Source organism: Anabrus simplex, chromosome 11 (assembly GCF_040414725.1).
Source record: "Anabrus simplex isolate iqAnaSimp1 chromosome 11, ASM4041472v1, whole genome shotgun sequence".
Taxonomy (NCBI): domain Eukaryota; kingdom Metazoa; phylum Arthropoda; class Insecta; order Orthoptera; family Tettigoniidae; genus Anabrus; species Anabrus simplex.
The window spans coordinates 71628512-71647752 of NC_090275.1; the positions used below are offsets into that span (position 1 = coordinate 71628512).

A 19241-nucleotide genomic window follows, 5' to 3' on the forward strand; every position below is an offset into this window, starting at 1 on the left:
GGCCAAATTCGTGAAACCTCTGCCTGGTCATATAGAGAAGTACCATACAGACAAAGTTTCCAGGTTTTCTTGTTCGTCGAAATCTCTTTCCCGAAAAGTCCTGAAGCTAGCACTCCCTAGAGCACCACTTTATGCGTATAATTCTTGAATTTTTCTGTTCCTTTCAGTTTTTATATTTTGCTTGTTTGCTTATCTAGCTGTATTCACGCGATAACTGGGTGAGTCTGGTGCTGCGATCTAGCGGCAGATTGTTTGTAAGTCGTATTACACGTTTGAATATGGAATGAGCAGGCAGTATAAGCAGCCATCGGATACAGATCGAGCAGGCAGTGATCCAGTATATTTTCGGCGTGCGATTGTCTTTTCCAGTCTTTTTCAAACTATATACAAATCTACAGGCATGAGTTTTGTTAGTATGTATGTCACGTAATCACACTAGCGGTAAACGAAGATAGTTTCGAATCATTTATTTAGATTTTCTAAATCTGTAGTGCGTAAAGGCTAAAAGTGACTATCTGCAAATGTAAGACCTAACCTATGTCAAGTAATAATTGTCAAACAAATATCAGGGAACTTGATAAAGACTTCATCGACTGCGAAAAATATTTGAATAGGGTCCTAAAACGGAGAATAGACAAGCCGCGTCCGTCTACTAATAAATATAAGAAAAATGATAACCAGGGAAGAGCAGTTAAAGTTTTTCTTACTGGGCCATCTTCGAGGCCACACTCTTCTTCAGCCGGATTGAAGGTTGGTACTGTCAGTGAAATTCCAAGCAGTGAGAGAGTTATACATAAGGAGATCATGGCAAACAACAAAGCTACAGTAGAAGTTACAGTAAAGTCTAAACAGAAGGGCAAACAACGTACAAGGTCTCTCAGTTCAGGAAGGGCTGATTCAAAAGGTGAAAAAAACAATGAAGCATCTAAACAAACTAACCTGGTCGACCCGAGTCGAGTATTTCAGAAGTCAAACCGAAGTAAAACGCCACCCATCAAACATCTACCATGGTCAGAAGTGTTAAAAGAAAATACAAATCCTAAGTCCCAAGAAATTGCAGTGAAGGTTAAATGCCATGATTCTCAAGATCCAGCACGTCATGTTAAAAGTCACCATGGAAATAAAGAATCAGTTCGATCAAAACCTGTTTTAAAATCTAGAACACAAACGCTAGAACAGCACCGTAAGAAGTATATCGACAGCCTTGAAACTAAACATGTGAACTCTAAGGAGACAACAATCAGCGGAGAGAGTTCAGGCTTCAGTTCAAGTATGGACGAAGTTGAATGTGTTGATAAAGGTGTCCAGTGTTGGATGCCTCCTTCCAGTGCATTAAATGGAGATTCCACTACAACTGTTTCATCATCTAAAATTGCCGAAGAAGTAAATGTGAAGATACCAGACTTGGGTCCTGGTGCTACTAGTCTAATGATTGATACATTCTCTATGTTTAATCCTGTACGAACTCTGAACTTCTTAATTAAAGAACTTCATGGATTTGTAAAGAAGAGTAAGTATCATCTATCTAGAAAATAGAGTAGCTTATAGTCTGTTAGTTTTGTCTTATTGTGATCCCCAACACAGCTTGTAATGTAATATGATAAGTTATTTGTATGATCAGTTCACCACGGTAATCACATATTGTGTCATACAGAGGAAAAGCAATGGATTTACGGTACATTTCTTTATAATATTTTCACATTATAAAATTCATATTATTTTTAATTTTGTTTGAAATTATATTGGTAGTCTTGTTTGCAGCTCTCATTGTGTTTTATTACTACTGCTATTACTACTACATATATGCATTCAACAGAGTCTTCTGCTATAACATGGATTCAAACCCGGCAGAGGTAGTCGGATTTTTGAAGGGCGGAAAAAAGTCCATTCGACACTCCATGTCATACGATGTCGGCATGTAAAAGATCTCTAGTGACACATTTGGTGTTTACCTGACAAAATTAATTAAATCTCAGCCATAGACGCCCAAGTGAGTTCCGGTTTACTCGGTCTGCCATCTAGTGGGCCTAGAGTAAAATGGAACGTCGAAATTGACGAGCAGACAGCCAGATGGCGTCAAATTGAAATGTCTGCACATGGTAGCTGAGGCCATACGATTATTATTATTATTATTATTATTATTATTATTATTATTATTATTACATGGTAATTGCAGCCTATGGCCTGCACTGTCATCTTATAATTTACACTTTTAACCTTACAAACCAAATGCTGCTGCGAAGGAATTATTTGAACAACTGCATTTTGTAGTGTTTTCTCCTGAGCATATGGAGTTGTTTAATTAGGTACTGTACTCACGATGTGTGCTCAGGGTTGCAGTGTTGGTCTTAAGAGAGCCGGCCTGAGTGGCTCAGACGGTTAAGGCGCTGGCCTTCTGACCCCAACTTGGCAGGTTCGATCCTGGCTCAGTCCGATGGTGTTTGAAGGTGCTCAGATACGTCAGCCTCGTGTCTGTAGATTTACTGGCACGTAAAAAAAACTCCTGCGGGACTAAATTCCGGCACCTCGGCGTCTCCGAAAACCATAAAAGAGTAGTTAGTGGGACGTAAAACAAATAACATTATTATTATTATTATTATTATTATTACTATTATTATTATTATTATTATTATTATTGTCTTAAGAGTGTTTATATGCAACAGATCCATTTTGTTGGAACAGCCTTTCAGGACAAAATTCTGACATTCAGTATGTTTCACAAGATGTGTAGAATTTGAAGGGATCTTGAACACATTATTATCATGGGACTAGGATTAGCATTTTCAAATGCAGGACACTTTTTCAGAAAATGCTGGACTTTTGATTAAGAGAAACGGTACAAATTATATAGGCTAATACAGTAGACTCTCAATTATCCACTGTAATTGGTTAAGAAACAACAGATAATAAAAAAACCATGTATAAATCGCAAATGAGCAGAAAATAATGTGTAAGAAGGCATTTGTTGCACAAAAATTCTGTAAAGTTTAATCATTTGATTTAGAGAAACATTTATATTATCGATTCTAATTCAAATAAAGTTACAGAAGATCTACACTACTTACGGTCATCTCATGCAGTGTGGTATTCAAAGTGTGGTACGCATGCCGCTAGGGGTATGCAGGGTCGTCTCAAGGGGTCCGCAAATTTATTGTAACTTTTAACTGATCTCAGTGAGCAGTTCAGAAAAGAGTTGATCCTGCTCAGTTTCGATAAAATCCTGTTTTGTTGTAGTGTTTTTATCTACCACTACACAGGGTCCCCTTTCTGAACTCTAAAATATGTCAGTTTGTACCTCCTGATTACTTATGCTGCATTGTTTTTTTTTTTTAATTGTTTGTATCAAAATCCACTCATTCACTTCAGTTTTCTCAGTAACAGTGTATACAGTACAAGAGTATTTGTTTCATTAATAATAATACTCGTGTTTATATCATTGCTAGGAAATGAAAACCTGGTAATTCCACTCATGAAAAAAAAACATGTTTCTCCATCTCTCTTGTGAAGGCTTGCTGCGTTGCCTGAGAAGGGAACAGAAAACTCCAGTGGTCGAATAACTGGGTTGTCATTAAGCGATGAAAATGCCAAAAACAGTTCTCCGGCCATTGCTGACTGCTCACTTTTGAGCTTCTTCTGTAAACTTTACTCCGAAGGAGTTACGAAGTTCCTTTTTCCGAGCGACAGTTAGGCTATATATACAATATACTATTGTTATAATTGGAGAACAGGGCGGTGTAGCAACTTAGCTGTTTGCCTTTCATCCCAGTGACTGTGATTTGATTTCTGGTGTTGCTGGGGTGGGATTTTGAATCCCGTGGTGTCAGGAAGGGCATGCAACTTTAAATCCCTGGCCACAACTTTTTTCCCACCTCAGTGCGTGCAGGGATCCTGAGCAAGCAGGACAAGCTGTGAAAGATGATTATTATAGTTAATGTTATTTGGCATTCAGCGAGAATAATTTATTTCTGGTATAATCGCAGTATACTCGTACCTCGGGGGTATGAAGGGAAAACAATTGGATTTTCAGGGTACGCCAACCAAAAAGTTTTGAATACCACTGATCTGATCTAATCTATGCACAGTGCTCACAGTTTCTCTTCATACAATCAGTTAATGTCATTAAACTCAATTTAAATATCTTGGAGAAGTAAGAACACATGACCTAAATGGAAAGAATCTCAATTCAAACAAGAACAAATAGATTAGCTAAAGCATAAAAATTAACATGGGATATCTACAAAAAGAAATGTCTATCAATAAATGCAAAAATAAACACTACAACACAGTTATAAAACCGGAAGCTACATATGCAGCAGAAACACTTTTTCACCTGAATAAACAATCAAAGACTGGCAGACTTCAGAAAATTGAAAGGAGGATTGGAAGAACCTGCATCAACAAAAATTACCAGAGAGATGGACAGTGGCGGATAATGTGTAACAAAGTCGTGTACGAAGAACTAGAACTTATTACGGATACTATGCGTAAGAGGAGACTGGGATTCTTTAGACATATCATGAGGATGCAGGATTCGAGACTTCTGAAACAACTAGTACAACACAATCTCATCTCAAAAAGTACCACAACAGGATTAAATGGATCAGAGAAGTAAGAGAGGATGTGAAGGAAATAGGCCTTGCAACAGAAGACACCACAAATAAGATAAAATTGAATACAAAACTCAAGAATACAAACCTCCGCTTTACCCTTTCACGAAACAAACCAACAACACGCATATTTTCAACTGGGGAAAGGGCACGAAGATCGGAGAGTCTGAAGTACTGGGAGGACCGCAAAGCCTGAACAATCCCTTCAAAGAGACCTGAACGATGGACTGACTAATGTGATCCTGTGTGGTCATAAAAGAATAATAATAATTAAAAAATAATATAAACATCTTTTCTTTTCTTCTCAGGTGCCAATAATAATAATAATAATAATAATAATAATAATAATAATAATAATAATAATAATAATAATAATTGTACAATCCCAGCTACCAGAGGTTTTATGCTGGATGCCCTTCCTACTGCAACCCTCCCCATTTATGTAAGCTTGGGACTGGCTCTGTGATAGACTGGATTGTCTACCCTTGGTGGCTGGATTCACTGCTGTTGTCAGTGTGTAAATAAAGTTTTTTGGGGCCTTAAATCTGTGTTCAGGCACTACCTTCAGTAGTCCCCTCATTCGCAGTAGAAATGCTGCGGCTTTACCTTAATTAAGTCCACAGCTGCTTCCTTCCAACTCCTGGGCCTTTCCTATCCCATCGTCACCATAAGACCTATCTGTGTTGGTACGACTTAAAGCCACTAGCGAAAAAAAGCATTTGCAGTAGAGAAGCCCGAGAGTAGACAGGATTAACCGAGCTTTCACCAAAAATGTTTCTGAAATAATAAAAGCAAAATACTATCTTATTTGAATTTAATATACTAGTGAAAGGCACATGCAAGGCTAGTCTGTATAGTGAAGACAGTAAGTTGTTTTTTTTTGTCAAAGCACCAGGGCAATACTGGGGTAAACGAAGTGAGCTCAACCTCAGTTCCTCTTTACTCGAGCATCAGTTACTAACTGATGTTGATCACTGAATGATAAAACCTTGTTAGGATATGTAGCCATTGTGTGTATCCTAGGAGAACATTATCACATCTTATCTGTGGTTCTTGAAGATCATTTGTCTTCCCCCTCCCCCCATCCCGTGGGATTAATGCATAGGATATCTGATACACTCATGTCTTTCAATTCTTTCAGCATTTTCTACATGTCCTCTGGGTATTCTGCAAAGAGCATATTATCTACAAATTTCAGGTGCAGAGTATTCTGCGGCAAAGAAACAAAGCAAAAACAGGTGTTCAGAGAACATTTTGGCTGTGCCGCCCATGTAGTACTCAAGAACCTCATTTATCTGGATTAAGTGGGACTAGAAGTGATCCGGTTTATTGAAAATCCAGATAATCCAGAAAAATTAGAAAACGAAGACAGTAACTTACAGGTTATATAATCTATTAACATAAGTTGTACAGTAATACATTTTTTCAATTGTACAAAAAAATATAAGAACACTTTTCTTACATTTACGATTCTGTTTTATGCACTAAAATAATGTATGAGTTTTTTCCTGTTGTATAGCGTTTGCACGCAGGATGATCACGAAGATATTTTACTAACAGCAGTTCTGCCGGTGTGTTTTCAGTCTGGGATTCTAAATAGGCCATCAGTTTGTCCAGCTGCATTGTTGCCTCTCCATGAGTCATTGTTTCTTCTGATGGAGTGCCGGTTTCATTTTCGAATTCATCAGTGAATTAGTAGTGCATTGCATTCAGAAGAGCATGGGTTCGAATTCCACCTCGGCCGTCCTGGGAATGGTTTTCTACGATTTCCCATTCTGAATTCCAGGTGAATGCCGGGACGGTACCTTCGATAGACCGTGGCCGAATTACTTCCAATTCCTGTCCTTAACTATCCTCGGCGGAAAAGACAGTCGAGAAGAGTCGACCCAGTAAAAGAAATACAGTACCAATAAAAATAAATTTTTATTATTTTCGATCCGGTTCTTGTGTACTGTTTTCTTTACTTTTTTAATAAATTATCTTCCACCTAATTAATACATAGTTTGTCATCGAATAGTACTAGCTTCGGCTGTTCGTTGCTGCCATCCTCAGCTATTCATACATTATTAGAAGGGCACAGTATCATTGAAATCAAATGGGGTTGAATCCTTTAAGTTCAAATTACAAAATGCCAAAACAAATACACATTTAACACTTGGAGTAACGGTTTTCTGGATTTGAGTTCCAAAATGAGACTGTAGTTGGTCACAAAATTCATGTAACTTGATATTCAGAAAATTCAGTGTACCTCCTCTCCTGTCTCCTTTGCTATGCCATAAGAAGTTCAAAGCTACTGTCGTTACTGACAGCTGTATGCTTTTTAAAACATTGGGATCATGATCATTTCACAGTTCCAGTTTCCTGGGTACTGTTAATGAGCCTCCTCCATTCCATTCATGTAAGTCTTCTCCACGACGTCTGCTATTGTTGATCCCCGTCTTTGATGTCGATCTTAACAATATCCGTCCAACGGGTTCTAGTCCTTCCCACCATTCTTCTTCCTGTCACCTCTCTCTCTAGGTTCAGCCTGGCCATTCTTTCTGGTTCCATCCTCATCATATGTCCGAAGCACCGTAGTCTGGAATTGCTGACTCGATCTGGTAGCATTGTCTTTATACCACTTCTCTTTCGCACCTCCTGATTCCTTATCTTGTCCAATTTGATTTTTTGTATAGTGGACCTCGGGAACTTCATCTCTGAAGCCTGTAGCCTTGACAAGTCTCGCGAGGTTAGGGTGCATGTCTCAATACCATATGTCTATATTGGTACAAAGTAGCTGTTGAACACGGTTAATTTTGCCTTCTTTGGAACTTTGGTATCCCAAAGAAGCGTCCTCACTTGTTGGTAGAAACAGGAGCTCTTTTGAACCATGTTGTTTATCTCCTTTGTGACTAGGCCATCGCTAGAGATTATGTTGCCGAGATAGCTTTCTACACATTTCAGCAGTTGATCTGCTAGTGTGATCTTTGCTGAATGACCCTCTCTGCTCACTACCATCACTACAGTCTTAGTCATGCTGATCTTGAGGTTGAATGCTTCGAACTTGTCTTTCCAAACATTTAATTGATTGAACCTCCACCTCTGACTCTCCCCAGATCACATCATCATCTGCAAAGACCATGGCTTTTAATTCACCTAATGATGTTTCTTTGATGGTTTTCATTATTTCATCCATCACAGTGGTGAACAGTAGTGGTGACAGTGCACTTCCCTGTTGTACTTCACTCTAGGTCTGGAACCAGAATGAATAACCACTGCCAACTCTCACACAGCTTGTACAGTCCTCATATAATATACAAATTTTCCTCACCAATCCTTCAGGCACATTTCTCTTTCTTAGACAATCCCAGATCTTTTCTCTTTTGTCACGCTGCCATATGCTTTCTTGACATCCAAGAAAACCATGAAGAGATCCTGGCCTTTCTCCCAGTGTTTTTCTATCAACATTCGGATGCTGAAAATTAGGGCCGTTGTTGACCTATTAGCTCTGAAGCCATATTGCTCTTCTTCTAGTTGCTCCTCTAAAATGATCCTCAGTCTACATTTAATGACTTTTTTCTGGATTTTCAGTCCATGTGATAGGAGAATTATTCCTCTGTAGTTTGTACATTATAGCCTTTTTCCTTTCTTGTATAGTGGAATGACTACACCCTTGTTCCAGTCTGCAGGTATCTTATCGTCATTCCAGACTGCACCGAGTACTCTAGGCAACCACTGTAGGCCTTGTATCCCTGTTGCTTTGATCGCATCAGCGCTAACATCATCATATCCTGGTGATTTTCCAGTGGGCATTTTCTTTAAGGCTGTTATCAGAGGTTCTTCGGTGTATTCTTCCACGACTGATTGTGTGTTCTTCTCTTCTGTTGTCCCATTTAGCAGATTCTCAAACTGATTCCTCAAGACCTCCCTGATACCACTCTCTTTCCTGATCACATTTCCATAGCTATCTTCAAGACCCTTTATGGTATCCATTGGTTTTCTTCTTTGTTTGACCACTTTGTACAGCAACTTCATGTTTCCTTTGCTGTCTTCCTCCAGTTTCTGAGTGAAGTCATCCCAACATTTCAACTTTTCCTCCTCAATTATTCTTTTGGCTTTCAGTTTCTTATCAAGGTACACTTGTTCAAGGATTCTGATCTTCACCTCATCCCGTACATCCTGTGACTTTAGTTTTTCACAGTCCTTTTCTCTCCTAGCCAAATTTCTATGCTCTATGGCTGTTTTCACCTTTGTGTTCCACCAGGGTGTTTCCTTCTCTCGTACTTTTGCGCTTTTCTTCCCACACACCTCAATGGCTTTCTTCGGTACAACGTTCTTCAGTCTGGTCCATTCTTCTCCGATCTTCATTTCATCAGTTGGTAGCTGTCTTTTTATCCGATCTTGATACTCAGTTCTCTTTTCCTTGTCAAGGAAGTCCCATACTTTGATTTTTGAATGCCTCCTTGTTGTTACCTTAGGTACCTGGATGTCTTTCAGGTCTGCCACTAAGAGCCGGTGGTCGCTTTTAAGGTTCTCGCTGGGAATTGCCTTGACATCTGTTATAAGACTTTTCCTCTAATCTGTAATGACATAATCAATAACAGACTTGTCTTGTCCGTTCCAACTATACCTAGTAATTTTGTGAGAGACTCTTTTCTTGAACCAGCTATTTTTCACCATCAGACCATTCCTCATGCAGAATTCAAGGAGATGCTCTCCCTCTAAATATCGATTGCCATAGCCATGTGGTACCAACACCCTCCCATAACCATTCCTTAAAGTCCCAATCTGAGCATTCAAGTCTCCAATTATCACTGCCTTCTCGCCATCAATGGTCTGTTCTAGGTTCTCCAGGAATTTGTCCTTATCGTTCTGGCTGCAACCAGTCTGAGGTGCATACACCTGTACCAGTGTCCACTTTTCTTTCCCTAGATGTATTGTTGCTTTCATTCTCATTGACATCTCAGTAATACTCTCGAAGTCTTTTGACACAATCAACCCAACTCCATTCCTCATTTGCTTATTGTTACCATGCCAGTAAGGGGTATAGTTTTTCCTGAGTTCTTTTTACCCTTTACCTTTCCATTTGATCTCACTCAGGCCAAGGATAGATATTGGTCTCCTTTCCATGTGATCTAATTCCTCACACTTTCCAGTTAGACGAATTATGTTCATAGTCCCTATTCAAGTTTGTGGTCTTTTCTGTGATGTATGCATCATCACATGGCCCATCTGTTATTTTTCGGTATGAGGCTCTTTCTATTCTACAACTACAGTTTTATTCTTTATACTGATTAAGTGTCGATTTTGAATGCAGCTACACTGAATTATTTTTAAATATCAAGTTATATGAATTCTGTGACCATCTGTAGCCTCATTTTGGAACCCAAATCCACAAGACCGTTACTCCACGTGTTAAATGTTTGAACTATTTTAAATGGGTATATATATGTGTATTTGTTTTTGTGTTTTGTAATTTTAACTTACGGGATTCAGTCCAATTTGATTTTAATTGATACTGTCCTTTTAATAATTTATTGTGAATAGCTGATGGCTGCAATGAACAGCTGAAACTAGTACTATTCAGTGATATAAACTATATTAGGTGGAAGAATGAATTAAAATTTGTAAAAAGAAAGGTAAATCATTTCCATGCCTAGCAATGAAATTTATTGCATACACTTACTGTTATCCCTCGTTATAACACCTTCATTTATTCAGAGTGTAGTTGGCACAATAAAGAGGGTGGCATTAAATCAAGGTCATGTTTTAAAGCATTAATTTGATTGACTTATGCTACATTGTGATACACAGTGCAAGGATTTTCTGGAGCATTAGTATATAATTCTACATTAATGTAGTGTATGTAGGTACTTTGTATTCGTACAATACCGTGACAGATGATACATGCAAATTTTATACTCTGCATCAAGAAACGCCTATCTTCCCGTGTGAGCGAGCATTACCTCCAGTTCCTTGGCCACATTTTAAGACGAGACGGAGAGAACTTGGAAAACAAGGCAAAATTGAAGGCAGTAGACCTCGAGGAAGAACAGCAAGCAGATGGATATATCAGGCGAAGAAAATCACTGAGCTACCACTTCAGATTATATTAACGAAATGTGAAAACCGCTCGGGATGGAGACATCTTGTCAAGGTTGCAACACGGAAATGATTGAGTTATGAGGTCACAACGCTCAGTAATGAGCACGACGACTAATGATGATGATCATATACACAGTAAAGTACATTTATTCTTGTTTGAAAAATGATTTGAATGGAGTATGCAGTCTTATTCTTATTCTTCTTCCACCGCTTTTCCCACTCCTGTGGGGTGACGGGTGCAAACTTTTGTTGCACATGTGCATTTGCCCCTGTTTTACGGCCGGATGCCTTTCCTGACTCCAACCCTATGTGGAGGGATACAATTACTATTGCGTGTTTCTGTGGGTGGTGGTGTGTTGTCTGAATCTGAAGAGGAGAGTGTTCGGACAAACACAAACACCCAGTCCCCGAGCCATAAGAATTAATCAGACATAATGAAAATCCCCAACCCAGCTGGGAATCGAACCTGGAACCTTCTGAACTGAAGGCCTCAATGCTGACCATTCAGCCAAGGAGTCAGACTCGGTGGAGTATGCAGTACATATCTGATGTACATACAGCACTGTACCTGGACATTAAATCCTTTTGAAAATGAATCAGTTTTGGATTGAACTTCACAGATCTCACTGTGAGCTGAATGAATGGCAATGAGGTGATTGTACGTTTCAATTGAGAAATAATTCTGTTCAATATAACCCGTCATACGTGTACTGTTATCCTTGTTATAACACCATCGTTTGTTCAGTGTGTGGTCGGCCCAATAAAGAGGGTGGCATTAAATCAAGGTCATGTTTTAAAACAGTAATTTGATTGACTTATGCTTCAGCTTCTGTAGTAGTGATCTTCTCATGTACCATTTCAGATATATCTTCACTTTCATTTTCACTGTCACTTTAAATTTCTGATGGTTTCACTAATTAAACAATGTCATCAGTGGAAAGATGCTGAAACACTGGCTATCGTTGTTCTGCTCACATTAATAAGAAATTAAAATAAAGGTCCACTTATTCAGTACCATTTAATATGATATCAAATCACTTATACAATGGGACCGGTTTTGACCCCATTATGGATCATCTTCAGCCATGTACTAAAATTGATAATTATATAGTGCAAATAAATCAAATTAACACTGTAAAAATATTCTGTACATATTACAAATACGAAAGAGGCAAAAATCTCTCATATAATACTATAATTGGTGGATTTAAAGTCCACTAGTCGAATTTTATCATGTGCGACATTGCCATTGGTATTAATCTAAAATGAACAGTTAAAATACTAAAATTGGACCTGAGCTCTTACACATACAGTATTAAAATGGAGCTGAGCTGTTACACTGGTGTTGAAAATTAAAATAACCATCTTGTGTGCCTAGTTGGTAAAAGTCTGCCTTGCTGAGTAACATGTATTGTACATATATCGTACGAGTTGTTCTGCTGTGAGACTTATTTGCATTGCGAAGACGGTCAAGAGTTTCCTCTAACGCTTGGACCGATTAGTCTTCCTCAGATGAATCAGCTCCGGTAGTGATTCAAGATCCGGGAGATAGTGGGTCTGAATCCCACTGTCGGCAGCCCTGAAGATGGTTTTCCGTGGTTTCCCATTTTCACACCTTAATTAAGGCCACGGCCGCTTCCTTCCCATTCCTAGGCCTTTTCCTGTCCCATCGTCGCTATAAGACGTATCTGTGTCAGTGCGACGTAAAGCTAGTAGCAAAGTGATTCAAGTGTGAGTATAGCAGTTCCTTCTTGTTGTTTCTGTAACTTTTCCCCATGCAACTTTGATGTAGAACGTTCTGAGAACTAACAGCAGGATACTGTTCTTCATAAGCATATTCTCAGAAACAGTCCATGGTGATAAGCCGTGAGGAAATTTCTATTATGTGCCATGATCATTCCTTCAGAGCATGTACAGTAAATCCCTTGTGCTACATCACTCGAGATAATGAGCCACCAGTGAGGGTTGGTAGCATCCATCTTGCTTCTTTGGAGGACTGTGTGTACACACGATCATTTTGCTTGTTAAACGACTCTTCCACAGTGAATATTTTTTCATCTGTGAATAGGATGTCACGATACTGGCTCTCCCCATACGTCGTTAACAAAATCTGGGATCGAACCTGGTGTAGTCTCCTTTAATTTTTCAGATAACAATTGCCATGTGTATCTTTTATTTGCACAAACACGTAAATCATCCTTCAAAATACATGACATAGTTTGTGGAGATATATACATTTCACGGGACAAAATTGTTTGTTTACACAAAGGACTACGTCAAATCCTTGCACAAACAGCATTCACAACTTCTTTTCTGCGTACACACCTAGGACGGCCCAGTCTGATGTGATCAACAGTTGCACCCGTTTGTTTAAACCATGCTATTGTCCGAAACACAATTCGTTCATTGATACCAAGAGGTCTCAGCATAGAAAAAATTTCCTTGGCTCGCTTTCCACAACGAAATAACGCCAATACAGAGATACGATTCTCATACACTCTCCACTCAATCTTTCACTGCTGCCTGCTGTCGGCACACTGCAAGCTGGTTGCTACGGACCTTGTGGACGACGGCACAGAGCGTTGCCATGTTTCTTCATTTTCAATTACCATATTATAGAGTGCGTTTAGATTTTACTGACAGAACTTACAGCATTACTGTGTAAAAAGTACAGATTAGAAAAGGAAAATGAAAACTATAGGTATGAAAACCATGTATTCATACTAAGAATGTCCATCTTGTCCATACATCTATTGCATCATGCAGTGGCTACAATAGTCTTCAAGGCTCTTTTTAATCTGTCAGTATTAGCATGGGTGATGTGCATAAAAGTGAAGTGTTTACTCGGAGTTCCTATTTGCTGGTGTAAGAGGGAAACACTCAAGTGATAAATGGTATGCATAACGTCTTGCTGCGCTGCTGGAGTCTTTACTCAATGTTCCGAGTGTGAACTGACGCTCACTGACACACAGCTTGTGGGAATTTATTTGCAGTGAGGTAGGTCACAACAGTGGGTTATGATTTCCAGAATAATTTGAGTGTCACCACGGAGCATGACAGTGCTGAATTTCAGGTAGGTTTCGCAGATATACACAACCCATCCTATTTTTGAAATCTTATCTACCAGATGTTCAGTCAAAGAAGGCAGCGGCATTGCAGGTGATCATCCAGGGAACAAGGAATACATTAGGCATCGAATTATCTGAAGGCGAAGTGTCAAAAATAATTCAAAACATGAAAAGCCAAATTAGTATAAACAGCCTTGAACAGAACAGGAAACAAACCAGTCCACCTAAAATCACAGGAAAAGAATTACTGGATATAATGGAGAGCGATTCAATTCCATCGAAAAACAGATTGCAAGTTAAGAAAAATGTCATGAAACAAAATAATTCTACAAAAATTAAAATATATATAATTACTGTACAACATGAATTATAATTGCATTTGTGAATATTTCTAATAATATTGCAGAAGGCAAATCAGCAGTGGTGGTTTCTTGATCAACACATGACCTAGGTACATCGGTAAGTCTTCCACCAAAACCACCCCTAGAAATCTGTAGTAACGCACCTACAACACACCCAGGGTCTGGCTCCATGGCTAAATGGTTAGCGTGCTGGCCCTTGGTCACAGGGGTCCCGCGTTCGATTCCTGGCAGGGTCGGGAATTTTAACCATAATAGGTTAATTCCACTGGCACGGGGGTTGGGTGTATGTGTCTTCATAATTTCATCCTCATCATGACACGCAGGTCGACTATGAGCGTAAAATCAAAAGACCTACGTGTGGCAAGCTAAACTTGTCCTCGGACACTTCTGGCACTGAAAGCCATACACTATTTCATTTCAACACCCAGGAACAGGAAGGAGGGGAAAAAAATGGGTGCGGAAATGTCATTTGCAGAGTTGCGAAAACGAGTGCTAATAAAATAGTTCCGAGTTTTGAATTGAAAGAAGATAAATTATTGTAGGAAATGGAGAAAAGCGAGCAGAGAAAAATGTAGTGACAAAATATTAAATGTGTTCAAACAACATTCAAATATGTATTTGTGTTATTTTTCAAATTCATTGATTTTATGTTTCCCTTTCTGAGTGAAGGTCCTATAGTCCTGGCAGGTTTTATTTTTGGCAGTAGATTAAATGGTGGAATTCTGCTCTGTTCTCCACTTTTCTTCCGTGTCAGTATAAGTAAAAAAAAAATAGCTAGTTTTCTGGACAGGGATTAGTAATTTTAAATGTAACAGCATTAAATGTAAATTACTAAAAACCAATGTATTTCAGAAAATAGTTTTTTCAGTAATGGTTTTCGCCTGCTCACTTTAAAAATAAAAAGGAAAGATTTGTATTATTAGGACCCAGATATAGAATCAAGAAATCTTAAGCCTTGGCACAAAAAATAGTTTGTCACTTGTTAAGAGCATGGTTTGAAGGCCATAATTATATGTATAACAAAATACTTCACCACAAATGCAAGACTAATATAGGATTTAAAATGAGATGACTGAGCTTTGTATTATAATTAACAAAAAATTATTAAAAGGAACACATTCGGCAAGTACTTAAGTAAGATTACAATCCTTGTAGTAGCCTTGCCATTTCATCCCTTCGGTGTTGTTCTCTCTCTCTCTCTCTCTTTTTTCTTCTGGCCATCATCAAATTGTAAAACCTCTTCATCTGCATTCACAATTTCGAGAATTTCGTGACCTTCGTCCCCGAGATATTTTGCAGAAATAAACACTAAAATAACTAAAGGTACTTTCTCCGTGGCTATCATATTTTATTCTGAAATATTGGAAAGCGTTGTTTTACCTATCTGAAACATCTATTATCACCCTCTCTTTTGTTATATAGTTATTGTAGGGTGTTTATTCTGCGGTTTCAGGATTTCGGTACGGGAACATAAGCCATGGTGCAATGTATAACCTGCATCCCCAAGAAGGGCATTTGCACGATTGACTGTCATTACTTTGCAAGCATCAAAGTTTCATCAGATTTGGGAATTGTGCACTGAACCAGGCGAAGTGACGTCCACACTAGTAAACTCTTCATTCACATTGCAAGTGGCTTGAACATTTATGCTGGGTACCCCTTTCCTAAAGGAACAAGGAAATCATCTTCGTATTTTTGAATTTGTAAAAAGCTTGTGATACAGTTAAGAGAAAACATGTATGGGAATGCCTAGTGAAAAGGAATGTACCAAAATCATTAACTAACAAGATAAAAATGTTATATCATGAGAGTAAAAGCAGTGTACAAGTAGGGAGTGGTGACTGAAACATTTTATACCAAAAAAAGGTCTCAAGCAAGGAAGTGCACTGTCGCCATTATTGTTTATTATATTGAAGGATGAAATCATAAAACATGTAAAACAGAGTATCAGTAGTGAGAAGTGAATGCTTTGGTATTTGCAGATGATGTGGTGATTTAGGGAAAGGGAGAAAATTACAAAGGAGACGGGACATTTGGAATGAAAATCTGAAGGAGTTTGTAATGGTAATTAGTAAAAATAAAACTGTAGTCATGCACTGTGGAAAAGGGAAGAAGAGAACCCAAGTGAACATAGATAGAGAACGGTTAGAGAATGTAGAACAGTTTACATATCTGGGTAGTATTATTAATGGGAGAAATGAAATCAACCCTGAAATTAATAACAGACTAAGTAAAGGTACACCATTTTATCAAGTCAGAGAGCTTTTGTGGGATGACAAAGTACCCAAGAGAATGAAATTAACATGATATAAACAGTATTTCATACCAATTGTAACATACGGACTAGAAACACTGGTAACTAATAAGAGACAAGATAGTAAGATCCAAGCAGTAGAAATGAAATTTTTAAGAACATTGATTCAAAAGACAAGAGATAGAATTCAAAATATTAAAATCAGAGAAGAGCTAAATATAGAACCGTTAGTACAGAAGATACAGAAAGCAAGACTGAGATGGTTTGGACATGTAAAAAGAATGAAAAAAGAACAGGTAGCAAGGAGGGAATTGGAAAGAGACCAGTTGGAAGGCTGAGAAGAAGGTGGATGGATCAGATTTGGAAAGATATTAGAGAAGCTCGATTGGATGAGGCGGAATGGAGCAGGAAAGGTGGAAGGAGAGAAAGGACTGGAGGAGGCTTGTTAACCACACCCGGGCGACTGGAGTGGGACATTGATGATGATGATGATGACCACTTTCCTAGTAATGTATTCATCACCATGCTGATGTGGCTTTTTTTATATATATGATAGTGTGTACAGTCAACAGCCCCTATAGCAGGAGGAGAATTATACCTTTCCTGCCACTGAATTTTGGCAGGCTGTAGAGCTTGGATTGTCACTGGAAACTTTATCCAGAAATTAACTTTTTCTTTAGTTGCAATCAAAACTTAGGAAATTGTATGGAATACTGTACTTTGATTAATAACTAAATCTTCAGCCATGCCACTCTGAAAACCAGGATCGCCATCGTAGCGCAAGGAAAAACCTTATCTTTTCTTCATTGCTAAGAGTACCACCTCTCTTTTCATCATTTTCGTCCAGAAAATACTGTGCCATTCATTTCACGTTTTCCTTTTCAAACCTATAAAGTTCTTTATAATTAAGGATATCAGAGTCTCGGCAAGGTTTATAGGTCTTCCTTCTTCCTGGAACATTGCTGTGCGCGTAGCCCTTATAATTCTTCATGAGTCAACTGCAAAGGTAACTCGCTGATTTCTGAGTATAAACTATCGCCACTCGATTTTATGCATACCACTCTGGAGCAAGCACTCCCGGATATGAGTGTCTGCTTGCCCCTGCTCCACTGGGTGATGTCACACACTGAGTGTTGAATGAGTGGACTTCTCACTCGTTCTTATGCATGCGACTGTGAGTTAAAACTCCAAAAACGCGAGTGGAAAGTACTTAGTTGTCTTTATGCGTATCACACAATGTCTCCTGTTGCGTACTGTTTTCGCAAGCACTGACCACAAGGTGAAAATCAAAGGATAGAAACTGGACTGCCAGATGGTCAATCTGCAATGGAAGTGAAGTCAGGTACATCACAGCAATTCTTAGAGATCTTGGCCTTGAGTGCTGGGGCAGAGTCCTGTTGAAAACTCCAATTCTGTCCCATGAACAAAGTTTGATTTAAAGACATTACAGCAGGACATAGCACTGTGTTTTGATACACTTCAGAGGAAGCTTTGTCACCTTCCTCACAAAAGTGAATGTCCAAACACCATCGTCATCAAATGATCAGTGATGCTAAATGATGAGCTCTCTGACATTTTGGCATCACCTGACAAGCTGTGACTGCGTCTGACAAGGAGAGGCCAGACCTTGCATCCAACCGATTTCAATGAGCTTCAATGTACCTGTTGGGGGACACTGAACAGTAACTCGTATATAAGGATTTAGGTCAGTACGGTTTCGTTTTAGAAAAAGATGACGTCAAACGTAATGACGCAGGATCTGCTTCGGACCAAGTGGAGGTGATAGATTTAGGAAAAGGCTAGGAAAGCAACAGATAGGGAATCTGCCACCTGGGCGACTGCCCTAAATGCAGATCAGTATTGATTGATTGATTGATTGATTGATTAAACATGTCAGGTCTGCAACCTAATAATTTCTGAAAAATTGATGAATCCCCGATTCCAGTGTAATGTATATATACTGTACTTCGAGGGCTGCACCGTAGTCAACCGGAGTGGTGGCCAAGTGGTCATTGTACTTGTCTTAAAACCATAAAGACTTGAGTTTGAGTCTCATTGCAGCTATATTTCTTGTAAAAAATAAATTAATATTTGAGGGAATGTGAAGATAAAAATCGGAGCAAAAATATTATGCAATTTGCAGTACACTTTATTTTCTGCTTGAAATTAATATAGGCGTAAACATCTTCACAGTTGCTGCTGTCTCTCTCTCTCTCTCTCTCTCTCTCTCTCTCTCTCTCTCTCTCTCTCTGTGTGTTAATTTGAGATAGGAAATATAGTCTCCAAGTATATTGTATAGGCCTATGCGTTGTATTGGAATCGGGGATCCATCAATTTTTTGGAAATTATTGGGTTGCGGACTTTTCACGTTTAAGTAAAATGTGTTCACCTTTTAGTGTTCTATCACCTCCACTTGGTCCGCAGTGGATCCTGCGACAAGACATTTGACCTCTTCCCCCCCCCCCCGCAAACGAAAGCGTATTGACCTCAACTCTTATACACAAGTTAATGTTGAGTACCCCCCAACAGGTACATTGAAGCTCTTTGGAATCGGCTGGACACAAGGTCTGGCCCCTCCTTGTAAGGCATAGACATGATCATTTTGACAGTTAAAATGATGGCAGAAACTTTCTCATCGGTATATAGAATTTTCCAATAACAGTTTTGTGTGAGCTTAGCATTTGACCTGCCTCTGGTTCTTCAGTTGTAATGTTAGAAAGTGTCCAGGACTGTGATAAAGTGCTTTGAGACCAAGATCACGTATCAGCACCATGGATATTGTTCATCTCGAAACGTTCATCTGTCATGCCATTATCTTTTGTTTTTGCATTGGATTCTTCGTTTCATGTTGATGAGCTGTGGTGTT

The 19241-nt window shown here is 38.8% G+C and overlaps 1 protein-coding gene across 3 annotated transcripts in view; it reads left to right on the forward strand.

The window, feature by feature from the left end:
- The first annotated feature begins 323 nt into the window (after positions 1–323).
- The window catches only part of LOC136883523 (myosin-11), an 88747-nt gene continuing 69829 nt past the window's right edge, over positions 324–19241 (forward strand). For all 3 annotated transcript variants that reach the window (XM_067155887.2, XM_067155889.2, XM_067155888.2), the window contains exon 1: positions 324–1510. In XM_067155887.2, coding sequence (XP_067011988.2) covers positions 538–1510 — 973 coding nt within the window. In that variant the 5' untranslated portion in view covers positions 324–537. The remainder of the gene's footprint in view (positions 1511–19241) is intronic.